General features: G+C 40.8%; 1 protein-coding gene across 2 annotated transcripts; it reads left to right on the top strand.

The window, feature by feature from the left end:
• Positions 1-4,074: 4,074 nt before the first annotated feature.
• On the top strand, positions 4,075-11,817 carry ehf (ets homologous factor). 2 transcript variants are annotated; one of them, XM_039018196.1, is made up of 9 exons: positions 4,075-4,302; positions 7,181-7,286; positions 7,448-7,705; positions 8,038-8,094; positions 8,486-8,527; positions 8,633-8,695; positions 10,244-10,288; positions 10,431-10,626; positions 10,734-11,817. In XM_039018196.1, exons 2-9 carry the CDS (start codon positions 7,190-7,192, stop codon positions 10,831-10,833), a joined length of 858 nt encoding a protein of 285 aa, XP_038874124.1. In that variant the 5' UTR covers positions 4,075-4,302; positions 7,181-7,189; the 3' UTR covers positions 10,834-11,817. The 2 variants fall into 2 exon arrangements, with proteins under 2 accessions (XP_038874124.1, XP_038874123.1); XM_039018195.1 differs by having other exon boundaries at positions 8,483-8,527.
• Positions 11,818-20,228: the final 8,411 nt, after the last annotated feature.

Below are 20,228 nucleotides of genomic sequence, written 5' to 3'. Positions count from 1 at the left end.
TGAAAGATACATTAGTTCTTAATGCAATCGCTGTGTTAGATTTTTTAAATTAACGTTACTACGACATACAGCGTGCGTTAAAGCGAGACCGCACCGAAATTAATGGCGGAATATGAGTTTTACATTTTTCAACAGAACAACGAATTAAAATCTAGAAGTATGAAGTGAAAGAAGTAGGATGTTCAGTTTATCGCTCCACTTTTCACTCCTTTGGTATGGCATTTCACACAGTCTCCAAAGAGTTGATTAAACAGACTTTGATCTCTCCTTCTCTGTCTCTCTTTTCTCTCTCCTATTTTCCCCAATGGACCTCTATATCATCAACCGACCCCCATCCACCCGGAAAAGGCGGAACAGAGATGCATGAAATGAGCTGCCAAATACTCGACTCTTCTCACGACGGCAAAAAAATTGTGAAAGCAAGACTTGAACACGGGGAAAGAAGGGATAAAGTTGAGAGGGAGAGAGGGGAAAAACTGGCCAAGCCATCGGCTGTAATAAATAGGTTGCGACTCCAGTTCACCGCTGATGTGTGTATTAATCTTACAAAAGTCAAATCTGGTCAGCCGTACATAGTTGGACGGCACCAAGCGCGACTTAAGCCCCCAAATTACACCCTGGAGGGACTTTACCCTTTACAAGTAAGATGAAAAACTGCTCCAAAACAGCCGGCAAACAGCACCTGTGTTACAAATAGGCAGCGGGGGTAGCTGGGGAGTTGAGCTGGAGATCAGCAATAGTGGGTTTTACCAAGCAGGCTGAGTAGCTTGGGGAGACAGGGACGGGGACAGGGGACGGAGGAAGGGGGACAGGGGGGTTCTCAGAGACCATCATGGTAATGCTGGGTTTCCTCATTCATTACCTCAGCAGTGTCGTGGGAACTGGTCCCAGTCACATGTAGTAGAGAACTGCAGAGAGTTACCTAAGCCAGCAGAGGGCAGCAATCCACCCTGCTCCTCCCAGGACTAAGGCCAGGTACAGTACAGTACATGGCCAAACGTATGTGGACACATGCTCGTCGAACATCTCATTCCAAAATCATGGCCATTAATATGGAGTTTGTCCCCCATTTGCTGCTATAACAGCCCCCACTCTTCTGGGAAGGCTTTCCGCTAAATGTTGGAACATTGCTGGAACAATCTCAACAAACCATTTCTGTATGGACCTCGCTTTGTGCACAGGGGTATTCTGAAACAGGAAAGGGCCTTTCCCAAACTGTTGCCACAAAGTTGGAAGCGCAGAATCATCTAGAATGTCATTGTATGCTATAGTGTTAAGATTTCCCTTCACTGGCAAGGGGCCTTGCCCGAAAACATTATTCTTCCTCCACCGGACTTTACATTTGGCACTGTGCATTCGGGCAAGTAGTACTCTCCTGGCCAAGATTCACTTTTCAAACCCAGATTCGTCCATCGGAGTGCCAGATGGTGAAGCGTGATTCATCAGTCCAGAGAATGTTTCCACTGCTCCAGACTCCAATGGTGGCGAGCATTACACCGCTCCAGCCAAAGCTTGACGTTGCGCATGGTGATCTTAGGCTTGTGTGTGGCTTCTCGGCCATGAAAACCTATTTCTTGAGTCGCCAGACTAACAGTTATTTTGCTGACGTTGCTTCCAGAGGCAGTTTGGAACTCGGTAGTAAGTGAACTCGGTAGTGAGGACAGATGATTTTTACGCACTTCAGCACTCAGTGGTCCCGTTCTGTGAGCTTGTATGGCCTATTGCTGAGATGTTGCTGCTCCTAGATGTTTCCACTTCACAATAACAGCCCTTACAGTTGACAATGGCAGCTCTAGCAGGGTAGAAATGTATAGATCTGGCTTGTTGGAAAGATGGCATCCTATGATTGTGCCACGTTGAAAGTCATGAGCTCTTCAGTAAGGGGAATTCTACTGCCAATGTTTGTCTACGGTGATCGCATAGCTGTTTTATACACCAGACAAAAACAGGTGTGGCTGAAATAGCCTAATCCTCTAATTTGAAGGGGTGTCCACATACTTTTGGCTATGTAGTGTATGTCCCCATCTACAGTGAATTAGACCAACAGAGAGAAGGAGAGAACAAAATCTACATTTAATTAGACCAACAGAGAGAAGGAGAGAACAAAATCTACATTTAATTAGACCAACAGAGAGAAGGAGAGAACAAAATCTACAGTTAATTAGACCAACAGAGAGAAGGAGAGAACAAAATCTACATTTAATTAGACCAACAGAGAGAAGGAGAGAACAAAATCTACAGTTAATTAGACCAACAGAGAGAAGGAGAGAACAAAATCTACATTTAATTAGACCAACAGAGAGAAGGAGAGAACAAAATCTACAGTTAATTAGACCAACAGAGAGAAGGGGAAAACTAATTTGAAACATAGAAAACCTGTGTTGTACTGATTTATACATTTAATGACATACTGTACATATTGAGTTTTTTTTCTTATAGGACTGAATAAGTTGGCCTAAAAGTTGTTAATATTGTCACTAATACCATACAGTTCTGCCCCTCCCTTACCATAAGGAAAGAGTTTTGTTGGAGAATGATAGCTTTGCTTAGGTAAACATGTGACTCATGCATGACATGGATAGACTTTGTTGGAAGAAACTTGACATATTCCTCCCTCTCTGACTTCTCCTTGCTTCAGCCTATTAGACAGTTTCAGCGTTTCTAAATGTTCAGTCAACGACATGAAGCTGTTAGTGCTCCAATCTAAGCTCTGCTGAACTCCAAAGAGAGTTATCTGTGTGCTTTAAGAGCATAGATGAGTGTGGCAATGTTACATTTGGCAAAACCCTAATTGGCAACAAGCAGAAATAGACTAGTTGTACTTCTTCTGATCATTTTCAAAAAACAACTACTGCAAGTAAAAAGGGTGACATGGTTCACTAAAGAGCTGCATGTGATGAACTGAATTCTCTATACACAGTATTCTGATTGTATTTACTGTTGTGTTATTCAAACTATGTTTGTAGAGATCAAAGTAAGATACATCAAATATACATTTCAAAGGCATAAAGTCACTCAAACATTGAACTGTCTAATTAGCCAGTAATTCATGTTCTGTTAGATAATTAGGTTGCCCGGGCAACAGGGTTTGGTGGATTTGAATAGAGGCATGATAGTATCTCTGAATAACACAGTAATATGACTATCTCTATCTCTATCAATCAGCTAATGCGGTTCCCATGGAACAGACAAAGAGAATCACATGATAAGAGCAGCAGGAGAAGCTCTCAGCATGCCAAACATCAGCTCTAACAAAGGCACCAGCAGCAATTAGATCATATTGAACACTCATCTCACTATGCTCATGTGTTTTTCTGGTGTCTGTCTGTGTCAGACAGAAAAAAACAACTAGGTTGAAGTGTAAACATATAGCTAGAAGCTCTGAGCACCGAAGCAAACGGTATGTTTACACTGATTCAATGTCACAAAGTATTCATATGAAAACAGGGTTCTCTAATGGACAATTAGTTGAAGGAAATCTAATTATGCGTAAGGACGATAAAAAACGTAAGTGTATGAGTAATATAAAAGGAACATGTAGGCCATCGTTCTTGCTTTTAGCGTCGAAAGGTTAGTAAAATATATTTTCAGAGTCTATCTTTAGCCAAATGTTCTGGGAACAGAAACATCATCAGGTTTGAGACAATGCGAACTTCATACCACCTTGCGACATTCTGTGTTTGTATGTGTATGTGGCCGTGCATGTGAGAAACAAAGACAGAGAGAGAGAGAGAGAGAGAGAGAGAGAGAGAGAGAGAGAGAGAGAGAGAGAGAGAGAGAGAGAGAGAGAGAGAGAGAGAGAGAGAGAGAGAGAGAGAGAGAGAGAGAGAGAGAGAGAGAGAGAGAGAGAGAGAGAGAGAGAGAGAGAGAGAGAAAGTGACCAGAGACCAGACCAGAGACCAGAGAGCCAAAGAGTGAAAGTAACACCTACAGTATGTCAGATGTGTTGTAATTCACTCAGTCATTCGTATGCAAATTCCTACCTGTCCCGAACCTGTCCTGGTAGCCAATTGGGGAGGGATAAGGATAGGACAAGGAAGCTGACAGCATAAAATAACCACTGCTGGGGCAGCACCTTGGTGTGTGTGTGGGCTGGAACCTTTTTAAAGTTTTGGGAAGCAAAAGAGCACAGCTTCTAGCACTGAAAACAACACTCCACTCATTTGTGTAGAGAAACACAGCTAGCTACCTCACCTACCTGAAGTCATCTGAGAGGAGAGAGAGAGAGAGAGAGAGAGAGAGAGAGAGAGAGAGAGAGAGACGACACCTCCCATCCTGGTCGGAACCCAGTCCATAGCTCTGGTAGGAAACCATGCTGAGCATTGCTAGGCAACCAGCTTTGCTTCTATGTTGTTAGTCGCTGTTATAATGACTGATTAGCACAATCAAAACAATGGCTGAAATGGCTGGGCTTAGGAGTGAATTGGTGTTTTGGCTATTCAGACAGTGGGTATTCGAACTGTAACAAAGCAACGTAGGCACTACTTTAGGTGTCTTTCAGACTAGAATGTGATGGTTTGATTCATTTGTCTAACTGTGTCAAGCTTTGATTGCCTGTAATGCTAATTGAGCATTAGAACAAACTGTTCAGTGCCGTTCATACAGCGTTAAAGAAGATGACTGAATATACATTAGGCTTTAAATAACTGTATGGCTTGCATTTGAAGTCCTAAAATAAATGGCACACACTTTTGTTTACAATGTAAATATGATCATGGATAAATGTACTCCTCGTGGGCTCTGTTTTGTTTTGAGATACAAACGGCTCCTTTGAAAGAGAAGTAAAACAAATGTTGGTAAGCTCCTTTTATAATCAAATCAAATTGTATTGGTCACATATACATGGTTAGCAGATGTTATTGCGAGTGTAGTGAAATGCTTGTGTATCATAGTAATATGTGACAAGGTGCAGTACATCTACACGCTAGTGTACTGTAATCACCTCACATGGGTTGTAACTTAAATCCGTTGAGATAAAACTCCACAGAGGGATTCTCCAGAAGCTTCAGTATAGGAAAGTGTGACCTGCCTGCACTTGTTTACTGCTTACCAAAAGTTACATTTGTCAGTGATCATTTGTTTGTCTGTTTACTTCCTTTATCTGTAAGCCTATCATCATGATTGTAGGTGATTCTATATGCAATGAGCTTTTTATTTTTGGGGGTGGTAAGATGCACAGGTAGTGAATATTGATCAGGGGCAAGTTTCCCAAAAGCTTTGTCTAGCTAACATGGAACTGTATTACTCACTGCTGAATAGTTCACACATTGGATCATTAATAAGTTAATCTTGAACAGACCAGGAGATTGTAGTAAATGGAAACTGCTCCCTGATGTTAGGGACATGCCAAACTAAACGGTCAGGAAATACAATACCTGCAGTCTTCTTCCATGAAGACAGGCAGTCTTCAGACTGCTCAGACCAGATGGTAGGCAGACAAATAGTAGACAGCACTGAGAGTTAACACAAAGCATTCAGGTGGTGAGACTTGGCATCCTGAGCTGAACCAAAGCCATGGCCTAAACTGCCAAGTGCCACATACCTCTAGTGAAATCTCACTCAGGGATCTTGTTCTTGGGAAACTGCTTTTGTTTAGGATTGAGGAAGACTTGGTATAATGTATGTTTCTCATTCAGCCTGTCACTGTGCCCACATAGGTCATGTACTGTAAAACATGGTGTTGTACAGTTATTTGGTGTCATTGTTTTTATTAGCCATCATAATCCAGCCTTTTCCAGGTAGTGGTCAATAAAAAGAAGCTGAATATAGGTCACAGTATAAAGAGCTGAGTCTATTGTTTGTCAAACTGAAGCTGCAGGTGAACACTATGACAACTTTTCACAGACAGACCATATTCGTTTATAATACGCTCTTACAATATGATAAAGCAGATTACATTGTCACATTAAATATTCAATCCAAAATCAAGATGTTTTCAGATTTCAAAAGTGGGCTGATTTTGAGATGAGCTAACCAAAAAGTTAAACTCCAGGTAGGCATTCTCTTCCACAAAGTCGAGATAAATGGACTACAGTCTAGACAACAGTACAACATGTGACAAGGCCATTACAAGTACAGTGCTGCAACAACCCCACCTTCAATATTCTTGTCATAGGCCTCAGTGCCGACCTGCAATTCTAATGTACTGTATATTTACATATAACATGCAAATATAGTTGTGGTGAAGTGTTTTCTCAACAACAGTTAAATGAACGTAGCCATGTTGTTGGCACACTATTAACATTTCACTGGCAGTCCTTTATAGTGGGGTTACGGAGAAGATACAGTGGTTCACCTGCTGTGCACTACAGACGTCTTCCCATAGATATTCAAATAACTAATGATTGATACTATTTATGTTGTATTTACTTTTACAATAACACTTCATTACCAATTCTTTAGAACTTTATTTGAACTTGTTTTTAAACTTTAAACGTGTCATTTCAAGTTGATCTGATCATGGCATTGGGAAGTGGCATTGGGAAGTGTTTTATTTCTTAATTTATTTCTCCAGTATACAGAACTATAACGGCTATTGTCTACCATATTGAATAAGCATATTACATACTGCACACTGGATGAAACATTCCTTCATATGTATGCTGTTCATTAATTGGCATTAGCAACTATAATTACCTGAGTATCACAGCACTATTAATATGTGTTGACATCCTAAGGGGATGTAGATCTGAAAAAAAGGAACTGCACTGTAACCTAATCTATTTAAAACACAGACATGTAATTTAAAGGAAGAGCTTGTTTTATCTGGGTTGTCAATCATACATGTCCTGCAGGCGTTTCTGCACTAAATTGTCGAGGTCTCCGGTATTAACACATCATTGTGTGACTGACTCATTTCATTCAACCATCAGAAGAACAAATAGGCCTTTATGTATGCAAAACAGACAGACATACAGATCCATCACTTTGCAAATACACGTGTTAAGGACGATGAGGATGTCACCCAATCACTCCCATGCTGTCTTCACACTGACTCCCTTTGTCATCCTGTTTCACATCTGTCAATGTCGTCATATAGAAACATAACCTATCTCAACTCAGGTACTCAGATTTGGGAAAGACACCGTTTGTGTGCACCGTGAGTGATTACACTGTAACCTACCAATCATCTTGTTCAGGGTTTTACTCCATACTGAATGTATGTGTCTTTCTCCCCCAGCTCTGGACCATGGTCCGTCATACCACCTGCATCATGAGCATCCCTTCCACTGCCAGCATTGAGAGCCAGCTGCCCACAACATGGAGCTCCTACCCCTGCTCTGACAGTGAGGACTAGTTTGGTTGCTCAATTCAGTGAATTGCTCTGCTGGTTTAATTATTTACAAATACCTGGGCTAGCCGGAGTTCAAATGGTTTCACTACTTCCCCAACACATTCAAAGTATGAAAACCCCCCACTTAATCTCTACCTTTACCCCTGACTCCAGTTTCCACAGTGATGCCTGGTTACACCAGTCGCCTGTGGTCCCAGGACTCCCAGCCTCAGTATTGGTCGAAGTATCAGGTGTGGGAGTGGCTGCAGCAGATGCTGGATATGCATCAGATCGACGCTGCCACCATCCCCTTCCAGAACTTTGATGTGGACGGACGTCAGCTGTGCAGCATGACCTACCAGGACTTCACCCGTGCTGCGGGCACCGTGGGGCCTATCCTCTACCACAGCCTCACCGAGCTCAAATGGAGCGGTGGGTTCACACACTGGGCTGTATTGTCCTCTGTTATTGTTATGTTTATCAGAATGAAGGCCAGGTCAGGCCATGCAATGTTGAAACATACTGTGATAGATTAGGTCATCAAATGTTGAATGGTAGTATTTCATTTCAGTTAACACTTGAGGCGGTTAGAATATCACAAAAAAACAGGAACAGCAAATTGTACCAGCGTAGGAGGATCAAGGATTTAGGAATTCAATATCAAGTTTGATTAACACAAAATAATGAAAGCCCATGTTGTTACTGTACGTGTAATGGATTTGCCCTTAAATGACCCCTTGTTTCTCCATGTCATCCCTACACAGGTCAGTATCCTGGTGTGGAGTTTTCACCGCTGGACGTTATCAAATCAGAGCCAGATGGTAAATGCACCATAGACTAACACTGGCATGCATGAACACACAGAGTCATGTACTTCAAGTCATCCCTAAGAAACTCATCCAGTTATTGCATGTCTCAACTTGTTTGACACTATTTAATTAATAAATGATGTAAGTTGAAACTAGTCTGTGATTAGACTAAACTCTTCAGATGGGCGGCAGGTAGTCTAGCGGTTAAGAGTGTTGGGCCAGTAACCGAAAGGTTGCTGGTTTGAATCTCCGAGCCGACTGGGTGAAAACTCTGACGATGTGCCCTTGAGCAATAGGCACGTAACTCTAGTGGCTCTGGATAAGAGTGTCTGCTAAAATGTTAAATGTATGTAATGCCTCTTAAGTGTACATGCAAGCTTAATGTGCTCTCCTGTTTTAGTAGATTTCCCTTGCCCATTCACAGAACCTAGCATCTATCCTGCAGGTAGGTACCACATTGCAATGGATAGGATTTTGGAGAAAGGTCAAAATTTTAACTAACTTACGGACAGCATAATTTTTTACTTGTTGATATTTCTTTACTTTTTAGATATTTACGATCCCTCGTTTCAATCCCTTGCACCTGTGGCCTCACCCACTCCCTCCAGTCCAGGTAAGAAACAAGACCAAAGATGAGGACTGAAAACCTACTAAACCTTATGTAAACACACTAATTGGAACGAGCCCCGATCCAAGGGAAGACATCGACCTACAGTAGCTTAGCCCCCAAAGAAAATATGACTTCATCGTGGTCCTTTGAAGTTCAATTGCTAGAGCATTGCGCTTGTAACGCCAGGGTAGTGGGTTCAATTCCTGGGACCACCCATACGTAAAATGTATGCATGCATGACTGTAAGTCGCTTTGGATAAAAGCGTCTGCTAAATGGCATATATTATTATATTACTGAGCAAACAGAGTGGCAATACAAGGCTATTGAGTAAAGTCCATGAACGTTCAGTGAGTGATCATTTTGGGAAAGAGGCAGCTGAGTCTACTCCTTATCACCAAACTACATCACCACAACGTCACTGAGCAAACAATGTATGACAATACAACTGAACAAACTCATCCTGTTTATGTTCCCCACACCCATGTAATTGTTCAGTGTTGGGCTCCATGGAATTCATCTGAAATGCGTAAGACAGTGGTACAAAGGTTAGGCTAACACGTGTGGATTAGTGATGGGGAAAAATCGATTCATTTACATATTGCAATATTATTTTTGGACAATATTATATTGAAATTTGACTCCAAGTATTGATTTGTAAAAATAAAAAAAAATCGATATCTAGCAATAGCTAGTGCCACGCCGGTATGTTTCATCCTATAGCTTCCTCTTCAATGTAATGGCAAATTGTAGATTTCCGCCTAAATAGACATACTCAAAAGTAACTGCTATTCATGTGTAATTACATGATTCCGACATGCAAAAACTTGGCATATTTGGAAAGAAGACATCTGTGAGATTGTGAGGAAATGATCAGAAGATAGGTAGGAGTTACACAGTTTAGAATACACAAGATCAAGCACACACTAAAACATTTTAAATTAAGTAATCTTTCATTGACAAGCTATAAGTGAATTACTGATGCTCAGAGCTGGAAACACATCAGATGGCTTCTACAAATTGTGAACAATATCTGAAAAAAAATGGGATTGGTAGATCTAACAACTATAAATGGGCAGATTTATAAGTAAGTGGTGTCAGGTGTGGTCACGGGACGTTTCCAAGTCTCTTAGCCAGCTAGCAATAGTTCATATTATGCATAAAAGGTTCTAGGCCTTGCTTTGTCCCACCCAGGTCAACTGCATATCCCTGGAAAGCTTTTTGCATATCCCAACTCCCCCTGAGAGTGGGGTCATCCTGGGTCTGCTATTGTCAAGTGCTACTCTGGAGCACTTAGGGTTAAGTGCCTTGCTCAAGGGCATATCGACAGATTATTTCACCTTGGGGATTCAAATTAGTGACCTTTTGGGTACTGGACAAATGCTCTAACCACTAGGCTACCTGCTGCTGTAGGTTAGTTGGTTGGACTACTATGATGGTAGACCAACTTGTGGGTTCGATTGCCACATGTACCAAATGTATTAAATGTCTTAATTTTTATTTGTTTTAAGCATCTGCTAAATTACCATATCTGTTTATTATTTTACTTTCAGACACAAATAGATCTCACAGTCGCCCTCATCAGGTCAAAAAACACAGTGAGTAGTATTTACATGAACATCTTCAATACTATCGAATCAAATATTTTAATATAAATGCTCAACATTTCACCCATGCTATTACTGATAGTAGATGGCAGTAGATGGTTCTAATTTCCACCACCTGTGTGTTTTTCCTCAGATCCCCGGGGGACCCACCTGTGGGAGTTCATTAGGGACATTCTGCTGAACCCGGAGCGGAACCCAGGCCTGATCAAGTGGGAGGATCGGACAGAGGGCGTGTTCCGCTTCCTCAAGTCAGAGGCCGTGGCTCAGCTGTGGGGCAAGAAGAAGAACAACAGCAGCATGACCTACGAGAAGCTCAGCCGAGCTATGAGGTAGAGACTGAAAGGATTAGGGTGTTTTCATGTTATTTCCTGGTTCACATGTTAAGAAGGAAGTAATTTTGGCTGTTCCGTTAAGGTCCCTGTTTGTACCATTCCAGATATTACTACAAACGGGAAATCCTGGAACGTGTAGATGGACGAAGGCTGGTCTACAAGTTTGGAAGGAATGCACGAGGATGGAGGGAGTCAGAGAAGTGAAAGAGGACACCTCTCCACCATTTTGTGCCTTTTTTAACCACCATGCGAAGATGTCTATTTATGTTTTTTTGTTGGATTTTAATGTGTCACTGTGATGTTTTACTATATATGTTGTTTCTTTTACAAAGAGGAGCAGAACGCCTCATTGCAACTCTTGACATTTTTGGGAGTTTCTGTATGATATATTTACATATGGTTAAGAAAGACCATAATTTACATTTGACTGCTTACATTTTCCTGTTCAGAGAGTGATGACTATTTGCACTGAAAGCTATTTTTGATTGAACAGCAAAAAGCATTGACATTTGGGGCGGCAGGTAGCCTAGTGGTTAGAGCGTTGGGCCAGTAACCAAAAGGTTGCTAGATTGAATCCCCGAGCTGAAAAGGTACAAATCTGTCGTTCTGCCCCTGAACAAGGCAGGCAATCCACTGTTCCTAGGCTGTCATTGTAAATAAGAATTGTTCTTAACTGACTTGCCTAGTTAATTCAAAAGTTTTAAAAACTATAGATGCATTATTTTATATATTTCCAGCTTGTTATACACATTTAAACTGTGTAATGTTTTTTCCGAAGTATGTTTAATTGATGTGTTATGCAAGACATCTCCTTTAGTAAATATGAAACTCTTGTCTTCTTTGCATTCATCCTCTTCAAATTTGTTTTAGTTATGAAATTGTAACAGATCTCACAATAGAACCACAACTTCCCTATTCATGTACAGGATAAACAGAGAACTGTTTGGCCCAAACACAATGGCAGCTCAGGATAGTATGATAGAGCACATTCAGATGCAACAATGGGGCATGCTGAAATTAGAGGATGTTCTGTGTGTGTTCTTCAAGATCTGATGCTGAGAAATGTCTACTCATTTTGCCATGTCAACTCGTCTTCACCCATTTACTACGCTATGCTGTAAAAAGAAATGTGTAAATATCATATATGAATTTTAAATAATAAAGGATTTGTGTTTTTGAAACAACAGATGAAAGCCTGCCTGTGTGTCATTAATATGTGTGAGCTAATTGAACATCCCACTGTTAATTTCACGTTGGATTTACATTAGTTGACAACTCAACCAAATGTAAAAATGTTTTACTGTGAACTGACATCTGTGCCGAGTGGGATGATTATCACACAAATCAGTTGACTGACAACTCTCCCTGTTGAGCCCTTCATGTCAATCTGAACTTTATTGACTGCTATCATGCAAATGTAACAAGAACTCAAGCTGAGTTTTGCTATTTTTTTTATTTTTTTTATAATCAAGTAATCTTATCTGACTCAAGCTTTCACTTTTAACTGCCAATTGCATTTTGGGCTGTTTCAATTTTAGCTAGATGGGATCAGTACCCATTTGTCAACAGAGAGCAGGGAACCAGGCCTTCATACAGAGGTGTTGGATGAGGCTCAAATCTCTTTCTCGCTCTCTCTTTCTCTCTATGCCTGCCTATGAGAAGCCATCAGTTTTAGAGATAGGACATGACATTGCTGTCTTATCCCTGAGATTGTAAAATGCCAGGTAGTTAATTGTTCTCCGGGGCATGTCATGGCCGTTCTGCTGACACCTCGGGGTGATGGACAGATGACTCGCCTCTGATGCCCGCTCAGATAAGAAAAGCGACACTCAATGCCCCCTTTCTCACGCCCTGTGTTTGCAGTCAAATCCCTGTCCATGCCTCCACCCCTGCTCTGTGCAATTCATGTTTTTTTAATCCTCCTCCTTTACATAACACTGATTGCTGTGTCATTATTTTGGTGTCTTTGTTGAAGTCCACAAAATGTACCCATCTTTGAAAATGTTATCAATGTTCACTCTCTCTGCTTTCATGGACACTGTTGTACGACTTTATATAACCAGAGTTTGAGTTTGAGTTTGACATTGGAGCGAGGACGAGGTCGTGGCAGTCTGTATTTTTTTAATGTTATGAAAAGGAAATTAAGTAAAGAGGGAAGCAAATGGCTTAATTTCAACATCAATGGCCGAACATCAGGGCTAGCATATCAAACTGGCCAAAACTTCAACATTTCTTCCGATATGATCTGGTCCCAGTTGACAGTTCAAGATATTTTTCATAAGACTTTTTGATAAATTGAGGACAGACATAAAGTCAGTCGACACAGAATATACATAGCATATTCTACTGAGATATTATGCAGACGGTTGTTAGTGTCAACGTTTGATTGGACCGCCATGAATCAGGACAATGTAAATTAAGTTTAACAATGAAAACCATTTTATATTAAACCATACCTTGCATCATATAGGTGGAATGTAAACTGAGTTGTTAAATGAACATCAGGTAGAGAAAGCACACCTTATTACTGATTCACCTTGCGCATCCATGAATTCTGAAGTGCTGCACAATGCATATCCGCATGCATACACTATCATATCCTAATAAGCTTTCCTGTATGCATACAGTATCACAACTACAGTAGATAAAGAGGTGATATTGATGATGTTATCAGTTTAAATCAGCAACATTACTGGTCTGTGTGAACGGCTGAAATCCGGTCTGATTTTACTGTTGTGTTTGTTGATGTTGCTGCGAGTCTGATACATAGGGAAATGTGTGAATATGGGTCTCAGAGAGATTACTGAGCAGTTAGGCAAATGGTCTAGACTGACATAACCTCTGTTGTGCAAAGAAACATGAGGCTGATTTCCCTAACTGACTACTGGCCAGTGAATGCAAAGGAGGGGAATAGACAAAGTACCCAGTATAGTTACAGAATATTGGGGTCTGGTAAAAAAATAATCTCCTGGTATGCAGATGTTTTGCTGAGTACAACATACTTGCATATGTGCAAGTACTGTATATATATGCATGTTTGTGTTCAATCTACAGTCAATTGAAAACAGTGTATGAGGGTCCTGAGTAAGAAAGTCTAGGACATAATGATAGTTAATCTAATGGATCAAGTTGTGCAGTTAAAGACACATCTAGGTTTTGAGGTGGCAAAGTGAAAGAGGTTTGAGGAAAGCGTTGGTGAACCAGCCAAACAAGGTCTCCCACGCAAGGTTAAACTCTTGGCACATGGGCACCAACCAACGGCACCTGGCAGACAAACCTGACAAACCCGAACTGGTTGTAATGCATCCTCAAGAGATGCTTATACTCTCATGAACAAAGGTGAGCGTGCACATACACACACACACACGCACATGCCTGTGCATTGTACTGCATTCATAGGCACTGTAGTGATATTTTGTCTCATGTCTCTCTGAAAGTGTCTGGTTTCAAACCAACAAAAAGCACAATATGACCTAGTAGAAGAACAGACTCAGTTGTCTTAGTCCATGTCACAAAGACATGGTGCAGTAGATGGACTAAGCCTAGTTGGAAATAGCTTGTAACAGGTGGTTTTGGCCCAGACTTACTGTTTGGATCTATGTCTGTTTGAGAATCTTGCAGTTGTACCCTATTGGGAAAACTGCATTTAACAGATGAAGGATAATGGAGAGAACAATGCATAATGACTGTATGGCTGGCTTAGTCTGTCTGAGATGTTGTATTTGTGCACTTCAAGTGATCAGTTTCACAGTGGAATGGTATGTTGAAACACCATTGTGTTCAGGATCTGGAACAACAGAGTTTAAAATGGAATGCCAACAAACACATTTTCAGTGATGAAACTGTCACAGGAATACTTTGTTTTATATCAATGTGAATACCTTATAAGAGACTATATCTGGTTAGATTGACTGGATACCTTATCCACATTGTTTCACTGGAGGCTGGGAATCTCCCACAATGATATAGTACAGTATGTATCAGCTATAACCCATGCAATCACTGTTCTTTGGCTCTTGATATCTTGTCGCAGTGGAAAGATTATATCCCAATTTGAATGAGCCATGAGGGGGACATTTTATTATTTAAAAGAGAAGACATTAATGCTATCAGATAGATGGTGGATGAAGAACAAGGAAGTGATGAGTGATAACCACAGGCATAAAGACAAACCCAGCAGGCTCTCTGTCTCTGTCCCATTACCTGTTCACTGGAGGTATTGTATTCTCACACATATACCCAATCACAGCTTATCAGAGCCTCTTATCACTCTCAGCCCACACCAACAGGGCCATCGAAGGCATACGGTCCAAGGCACAAGTCAGACCTATTCCTTAGTGGACTGTGAATATATCTCACTATGCAAAACACACACTTAAAAAACAGGTATCATAATGACTTCATCTGGAAAGCAGCAATGTGTGTTTGGAAACACTGTTCGTACTCTACCAGAAGATACACTTGAACTTTTTGTTTTTACCACAGGGTCATTTAAGAGGGTCCTTTGTGTAGCCAGGGGGATAAAATATGAAAACAACTTTTAAACATGCCAGATAACACACCATCCAGACAGGAAAAACTAAACAAAAAGTATTTATATTTTATTACGGATCCCCATTAGCTGCCGCCAAGGCAGCAGCTACTCTTCCAGGGGGCCAGCAATATAAAGGCAATTTACATAAAGTTAAAACATTACACTTCACAACACATTATTACACACTACTACAACATATATACAATACAAAATCCATATGTACGTGTGTGTAGAGTGCGTGTGTTAGCATGTGTGTGTATGCGTGTGTCTCTTCACAGTCCGTACTGTTCCATAAGGTGTAGTTGTATCTGTGTTTTTTTTAACTGATTTTACTGCTTGTATCTGTTACTTGATATGGAAGAGATTTCCATGAAGTCATGGCTCTATGTAGTCCTGTGCGTTTCCTTGAGTCTGTTTTGGACTTGGGGACTGTGAAGAGACCTCTGGTGGCATGTCTTGTGGGGTATGCATGGGTGTTTGAGCTGTGTGCTAGTCGTTTAGACAGACAGCTCGGTGCATACATGTCAATCCTCCTCACAAATAGAAGTAGTGAAGAAGTCAATCTCTCCTCCACTTTGGGGCAGGAGAGATTGACAGGCATATTATTAATGTTAGCCCTCCGTGTATTTTTAAGGGCCAGCCATACTGCTCCATTCTTGGCCAATTTTAATTTGCCTATGTCCCTCTTTGTGGCACTTGACCATATGACTGGTGTTGTTTGCTTTTCAGAAGTTTGACAGCCACCAACAAAATAATACGGACAGCTTGTGCATCCCTGTCCTCAATAGTATCCTGAACAGTATGGCAGGGTCCTAAGGACTGACGTCACCCTTTTTCTACAGGTTGTAAAGATCCGCAAAGAAAAAAATAATATTTGATGCTCATAACACATCGTCTAACCATCTGTGCTATGGCAAGTTTAATTGTCAGATTCAAGTATTCTCTCATTTGTGTCTAGTGCTCAAAAACCCTTCTTTTCCGTATGTAGAGTTTTCAGCTGTTCAATTAGCCCACTGTTTGCTCCATGTAAACTACACTTCATACTGTGTTTTAACATTTATAAATGTCATTAATCATCACTTTCAAACTGGTTTTCAAAACCTATGCTGATAAGCCCCTTCTCTTTTAAATCAGCAAGAATTTGTTTTCAAATAAAAAAGATACACTTACTGTAGCAGTTTTGCACGGATCCACAAGCTGTGTGTGCATCCAGTTGACGAACTATACTTCCTCCCCAGTTACGCTTACACCCAGGTGTTCAGAGCATGCTAGGTAGCTAATTTCAATTATGTCTTCTGTAAACAATTATTCTTTTTTTTTTCACCTTTATTTAACCAGGTAGGCTAGTTGAGAACAAGTTCTCATTTACAACTGCGACCTGGCCAAGATAAAGCAAAGCAGTGTGACACAAACAACAACACAGAGTTACACATGGAAATTAACAAGCATACAGTCAATAACACGATAGAAAAATAAATCTGTATACAGTGTGTGCAAATGGCATGAGGAGGTAAGGCAATAAATAGGCCATAGTAGCAAGTAAATACAATTTAGCAAATTAACACTGGAGTGATAGATGTGCAGATGATAATGTGCAAGTAGAAATACTGGTGTGCAAAAGAGCAGAAAAGTAAATAAAAACAATATGAGGATGAGGTAGGTAGATTGGGTGGGCTATTTACAGATGGGCTATGTACAGCTGCAGCGATCGGTTAGCTGCTCGGATAGCTGATGTTTAAAGTTAGTGAGGGATATATAAGTCTGGAAGGAGAGTTTACAGTCTAGCCAGACACCTAGGTATTTGTAGTTGTCCACATATTCTAAGTCAGAACCATCCAGAGTAGTGATGCTAGTCGGGTGGGCGGGTGCGGGCAGCAAACGGTTGAAAAGCATGCATTTCATTTTACAAGTGTTTAAGAGCAGTTAGAGGTCACGGAAGGAGTGTTGCATGGCATTGAAGGTTGTTTGGAGGTTTGTTAACACAGTGTCCAAAGAAGGGCCAGATGTATACAGAATGGTGTCGTCTGCGTAGAGTTGGATCAGGGAATCACCCGCAGCAAGAGCGACATCGTTGATATATACAGAGAAAAGAGTCGGCCCGAGAATTTAACCCTGTGGTACCCCCAAAGAAACTGCCAGAGGTCCGGACAACAGGCCCTCCAATTTGACACACTGAACTCTGTCTGAGAAGTAGTTGGTGAACCAGGCGAGGCAGTCATTTGAGAAACAAATTGAGTCTGCCGATAAGAATACGGTGATTGACAGAGTCGAAAGCCTTGGCCAGGTCGATGAAGACGGCTGCACAGTACTGTCTTTTATCGATGGTGGTTATTATATCGTTTAGTACCTTGAGCGTGGCTGAGGTGCACCCGTGACCAGCTCGGAAACCGGATTGCAGAGCGGAGAAGGTATGGTGGGATTCGAAATGGTCAGTGATCTGTTTATTAACTTGGCTTTCGAAGACTTTAGAAAGGCAGGGCAGGATGGAAATAGGTTAATAACAGTTTGGGTCTAGAGCGTCACCCCCTTTGAAGAGGTGGATGACCGCGACAACTTTCCAATCTTTAGGGATCTCGAACGATACGAAAGAGAAGTTGAACAGACTGGTAATAGGGGTTGCAACAATGGCAGCGGATAAACTTAGAAAGAGAGGGTCCAGATTGTCTATCCCAGCTGATTTGTACGGGTCCAAGGTTTGCAGCTCTTTCAGAACATCTGCTATTTGGATTTGGGTGAAGGAGAAGCTGTGGAGGCTTGGGCAAGTAGCTGCGGGGTGTGCGGAGCTGTTGGCCGGGGTTGGGGTCGCCAGGAGGAAAGCATGGCCAGCAATAGAGAATTGTTTTTTGAAATTCTCGATTATCATGGATTTATCGGTTTTGACAGTGTTACCTTGCCTCAGTGCAGTGGGTAGCTGGGAGGAGGTGCTCTTGTTCTCCATGGACTTTACAGTGTCCCAAAACTTTTTCGAGTTAGAGCTACAGAATGCAAATTTCTGTTTGAAAAAGCTAGCCTTTGCTTTCCTGACTGGCTGCGTGTATTGGTTCCTGACTTCCCTGAACAGTTGCATATCGCAAGGACTATTCGATGCTATTGCAGTCTGCCAAAGGATGTTTTTGTGCTGGTCGAGGGCAGTCAGTTCTGGAGTGAACCAAGGGCTATATCTGTTCTTAGTTCTACATTTTTTCTAAGGGGCATGCTTATTTAAGATGGTGAGGAAATTATTTTTAAAGAACGACCAGGCATCCTCGACTGACGGGATGAGGTCAATATCCTTCCAGGATACCCGGACCAGGGAGATGTAACATGGCGATTTGTCCGTTTGGGAAAATTAACCCTAAACCTATAAAGGTGTGTAGTAATTTTATATTTTTTATTTTATTATTATTTCTTGCTGATATGAAAGATATATTCCTTATGTTTCCAAAATGTACTGCAAGCAATGTGTGTTAATGTTTAGACTAGCGTTGGGGCGCCTAAAAAATGCCCCGGTCAGAAGATACTATTGTCAATAGGCGCTAAAGTAGTTCGCGTCTCTGAATGGGGTAGAAAGCTAACCAACTTTATCCAGTTAGCTTCGGTGCTTGTCTGCCGTTGAGATCAGAACATTTAGCCGGCGCGCCTAATGTGCTCTATGAGCTCTCTGGGAGAGAATTTATGAGTTATCCCTAACCTCAGACTTTGCCATTTTAGACTTAATGTAAAAATACTAGTTCATATTCAAAGTTTTATTTTATTTTTTTTACTTTTTGTGAACTTTGTGACTATAATTTATGTAGGACTACCACTGATGCCACATAGGGCAAAAAAGTGACATTTGTTACTTACCCCAGATATTATACCAGTCTTTCTGGAGATGGTTGGTCAGAGTTGAAGTGTTGTCCTGCGATCTGTTTCTGACAATAAATTCAGAAATCAGATATCAGAAACCAGATATCAAGATTTGCCATTCAGGGTCCACAAACGTAGCAAGAAATAGGAATATCTAGCTACTGTTTCTACCTCCTCATTCTAGCAGCAATGCTAACTAGCTTTAGACTAGCTTAGTCATCTAGCTAGCTATGTAAAAAAGGTTTGGTGTAATCACCAAGTAACCACCAAGTCTCAAATAATATATTTAGGCCTACTCAGCTTCGCTACCAAAACAACACGTTCTCAAACAGCGTTCTACTTCTTGGTTTCTAAGTTGACACAGTTCCTGAGTCCTCCATTGCACAACCTCTAGCACCAAAACCAAAATGACTGTTGGAACTTGGAAGCCCCACCAGTTCAGTTAGAAGTTATTGTTACTTTGCTAGCTAGTGATATATTAGTGATTTCGCCAAATTGGGGTAATTATAATATTTTAAGAAATTTTGTAGGATGTGATTAGCAAAAACTAATTATTCACAATTGTATGTTTGACAAAAACGTAGTTGCGATTTGAGTTTCAAAAACGTGTGTTCTTTCATCAAAACTGCTCTGGCCAGGTGACATTTTGAATGGTCGTCTGCACTTCCTGTAAAGCTGATGCGTATGAAGTATGGCAATTTATACTTAAAGTTTAACATTTTAAAATGTTAAGGTAAATCTGTTTTTATAATGATAAGCTCTGTTATTATTTTCCTTTTATATACTGTATATAAAAAGCAAGTAAATATTACATAGAATTTTCTGTAAAAAATACATAGTTTACAGTGTACACTGTAGATACAAGGGGAATAGTAGTTTTTTTGGCTATGGAAAGAAATTGAGGCCTTTATCTGTATTACACTGGTTAAGTAGCACCTATAGATTTCGGCACATGGGACTGTATCATCCTTATCACCAGTTGAGGAATCCTTAGTGCTCACTCAGTAGTATAACCCAGATTACAATGACTACAACAAATCAGAATGTCAGAGGAAAATCTGAAAATTATTATGTGCCAGTATTCCAGTCTATATTTCCTGCTCATCACACTAACCACATACCAGAGAGGGATTTCCCCTGTCTGTTTACCTAGATGCAAGTTTTTTTTAAATCACATCCTTGTTCGCACTCACTTGAGGAAAATGAAAAAAAGTGTTAATTATCTAAATCAACAGAG

Source organism: Salvelinus namaycush, chromosome 21 (genome assembly GCF_016432855.1).
Source record: "Salvelinus namaycush isolate Seneca chromosome 21, SaNama_1.0, whole genome shotgun sequence".
In the NCBI taxonomy this organism is placed as follows: Eukaryota; Metazoa; Chordata; class Actinopteri; order Salmoniformes; family Salmonidae; genus Salvelinus; species Salvelinus namaycush.
This window is presented reverse-complemented; position numbering and strand designations above follow the sequence as displayed.

What these genes read in the sequence shown, in the direction of transcription:
- ehf (XM_039018195.1), top strand. Translation starts at nt 7,190, where the DNA reads ATGGTCCGTCATACCACCTGCATCATGAGCATCCCTTCCACTGCCAGC. An exon ending in CACCGAGCTCAAATGGAGCG is followed by an intron (nt 7,706 to 8,037) that starts GTGGGTTCACAC and finishes ATCCCTACACAG; the next exon opens with GTCAGTATCCTGGTGTGGAG. An exon ending in AAGCTCAGCCGAGCTATGAG is followed by an intron (nt 10,627 to 10,733) that starts GTAGAGACTGAA and finishes GTACCATTCCAG; the next exon opens with ATATTACTACAAACGGGAAA.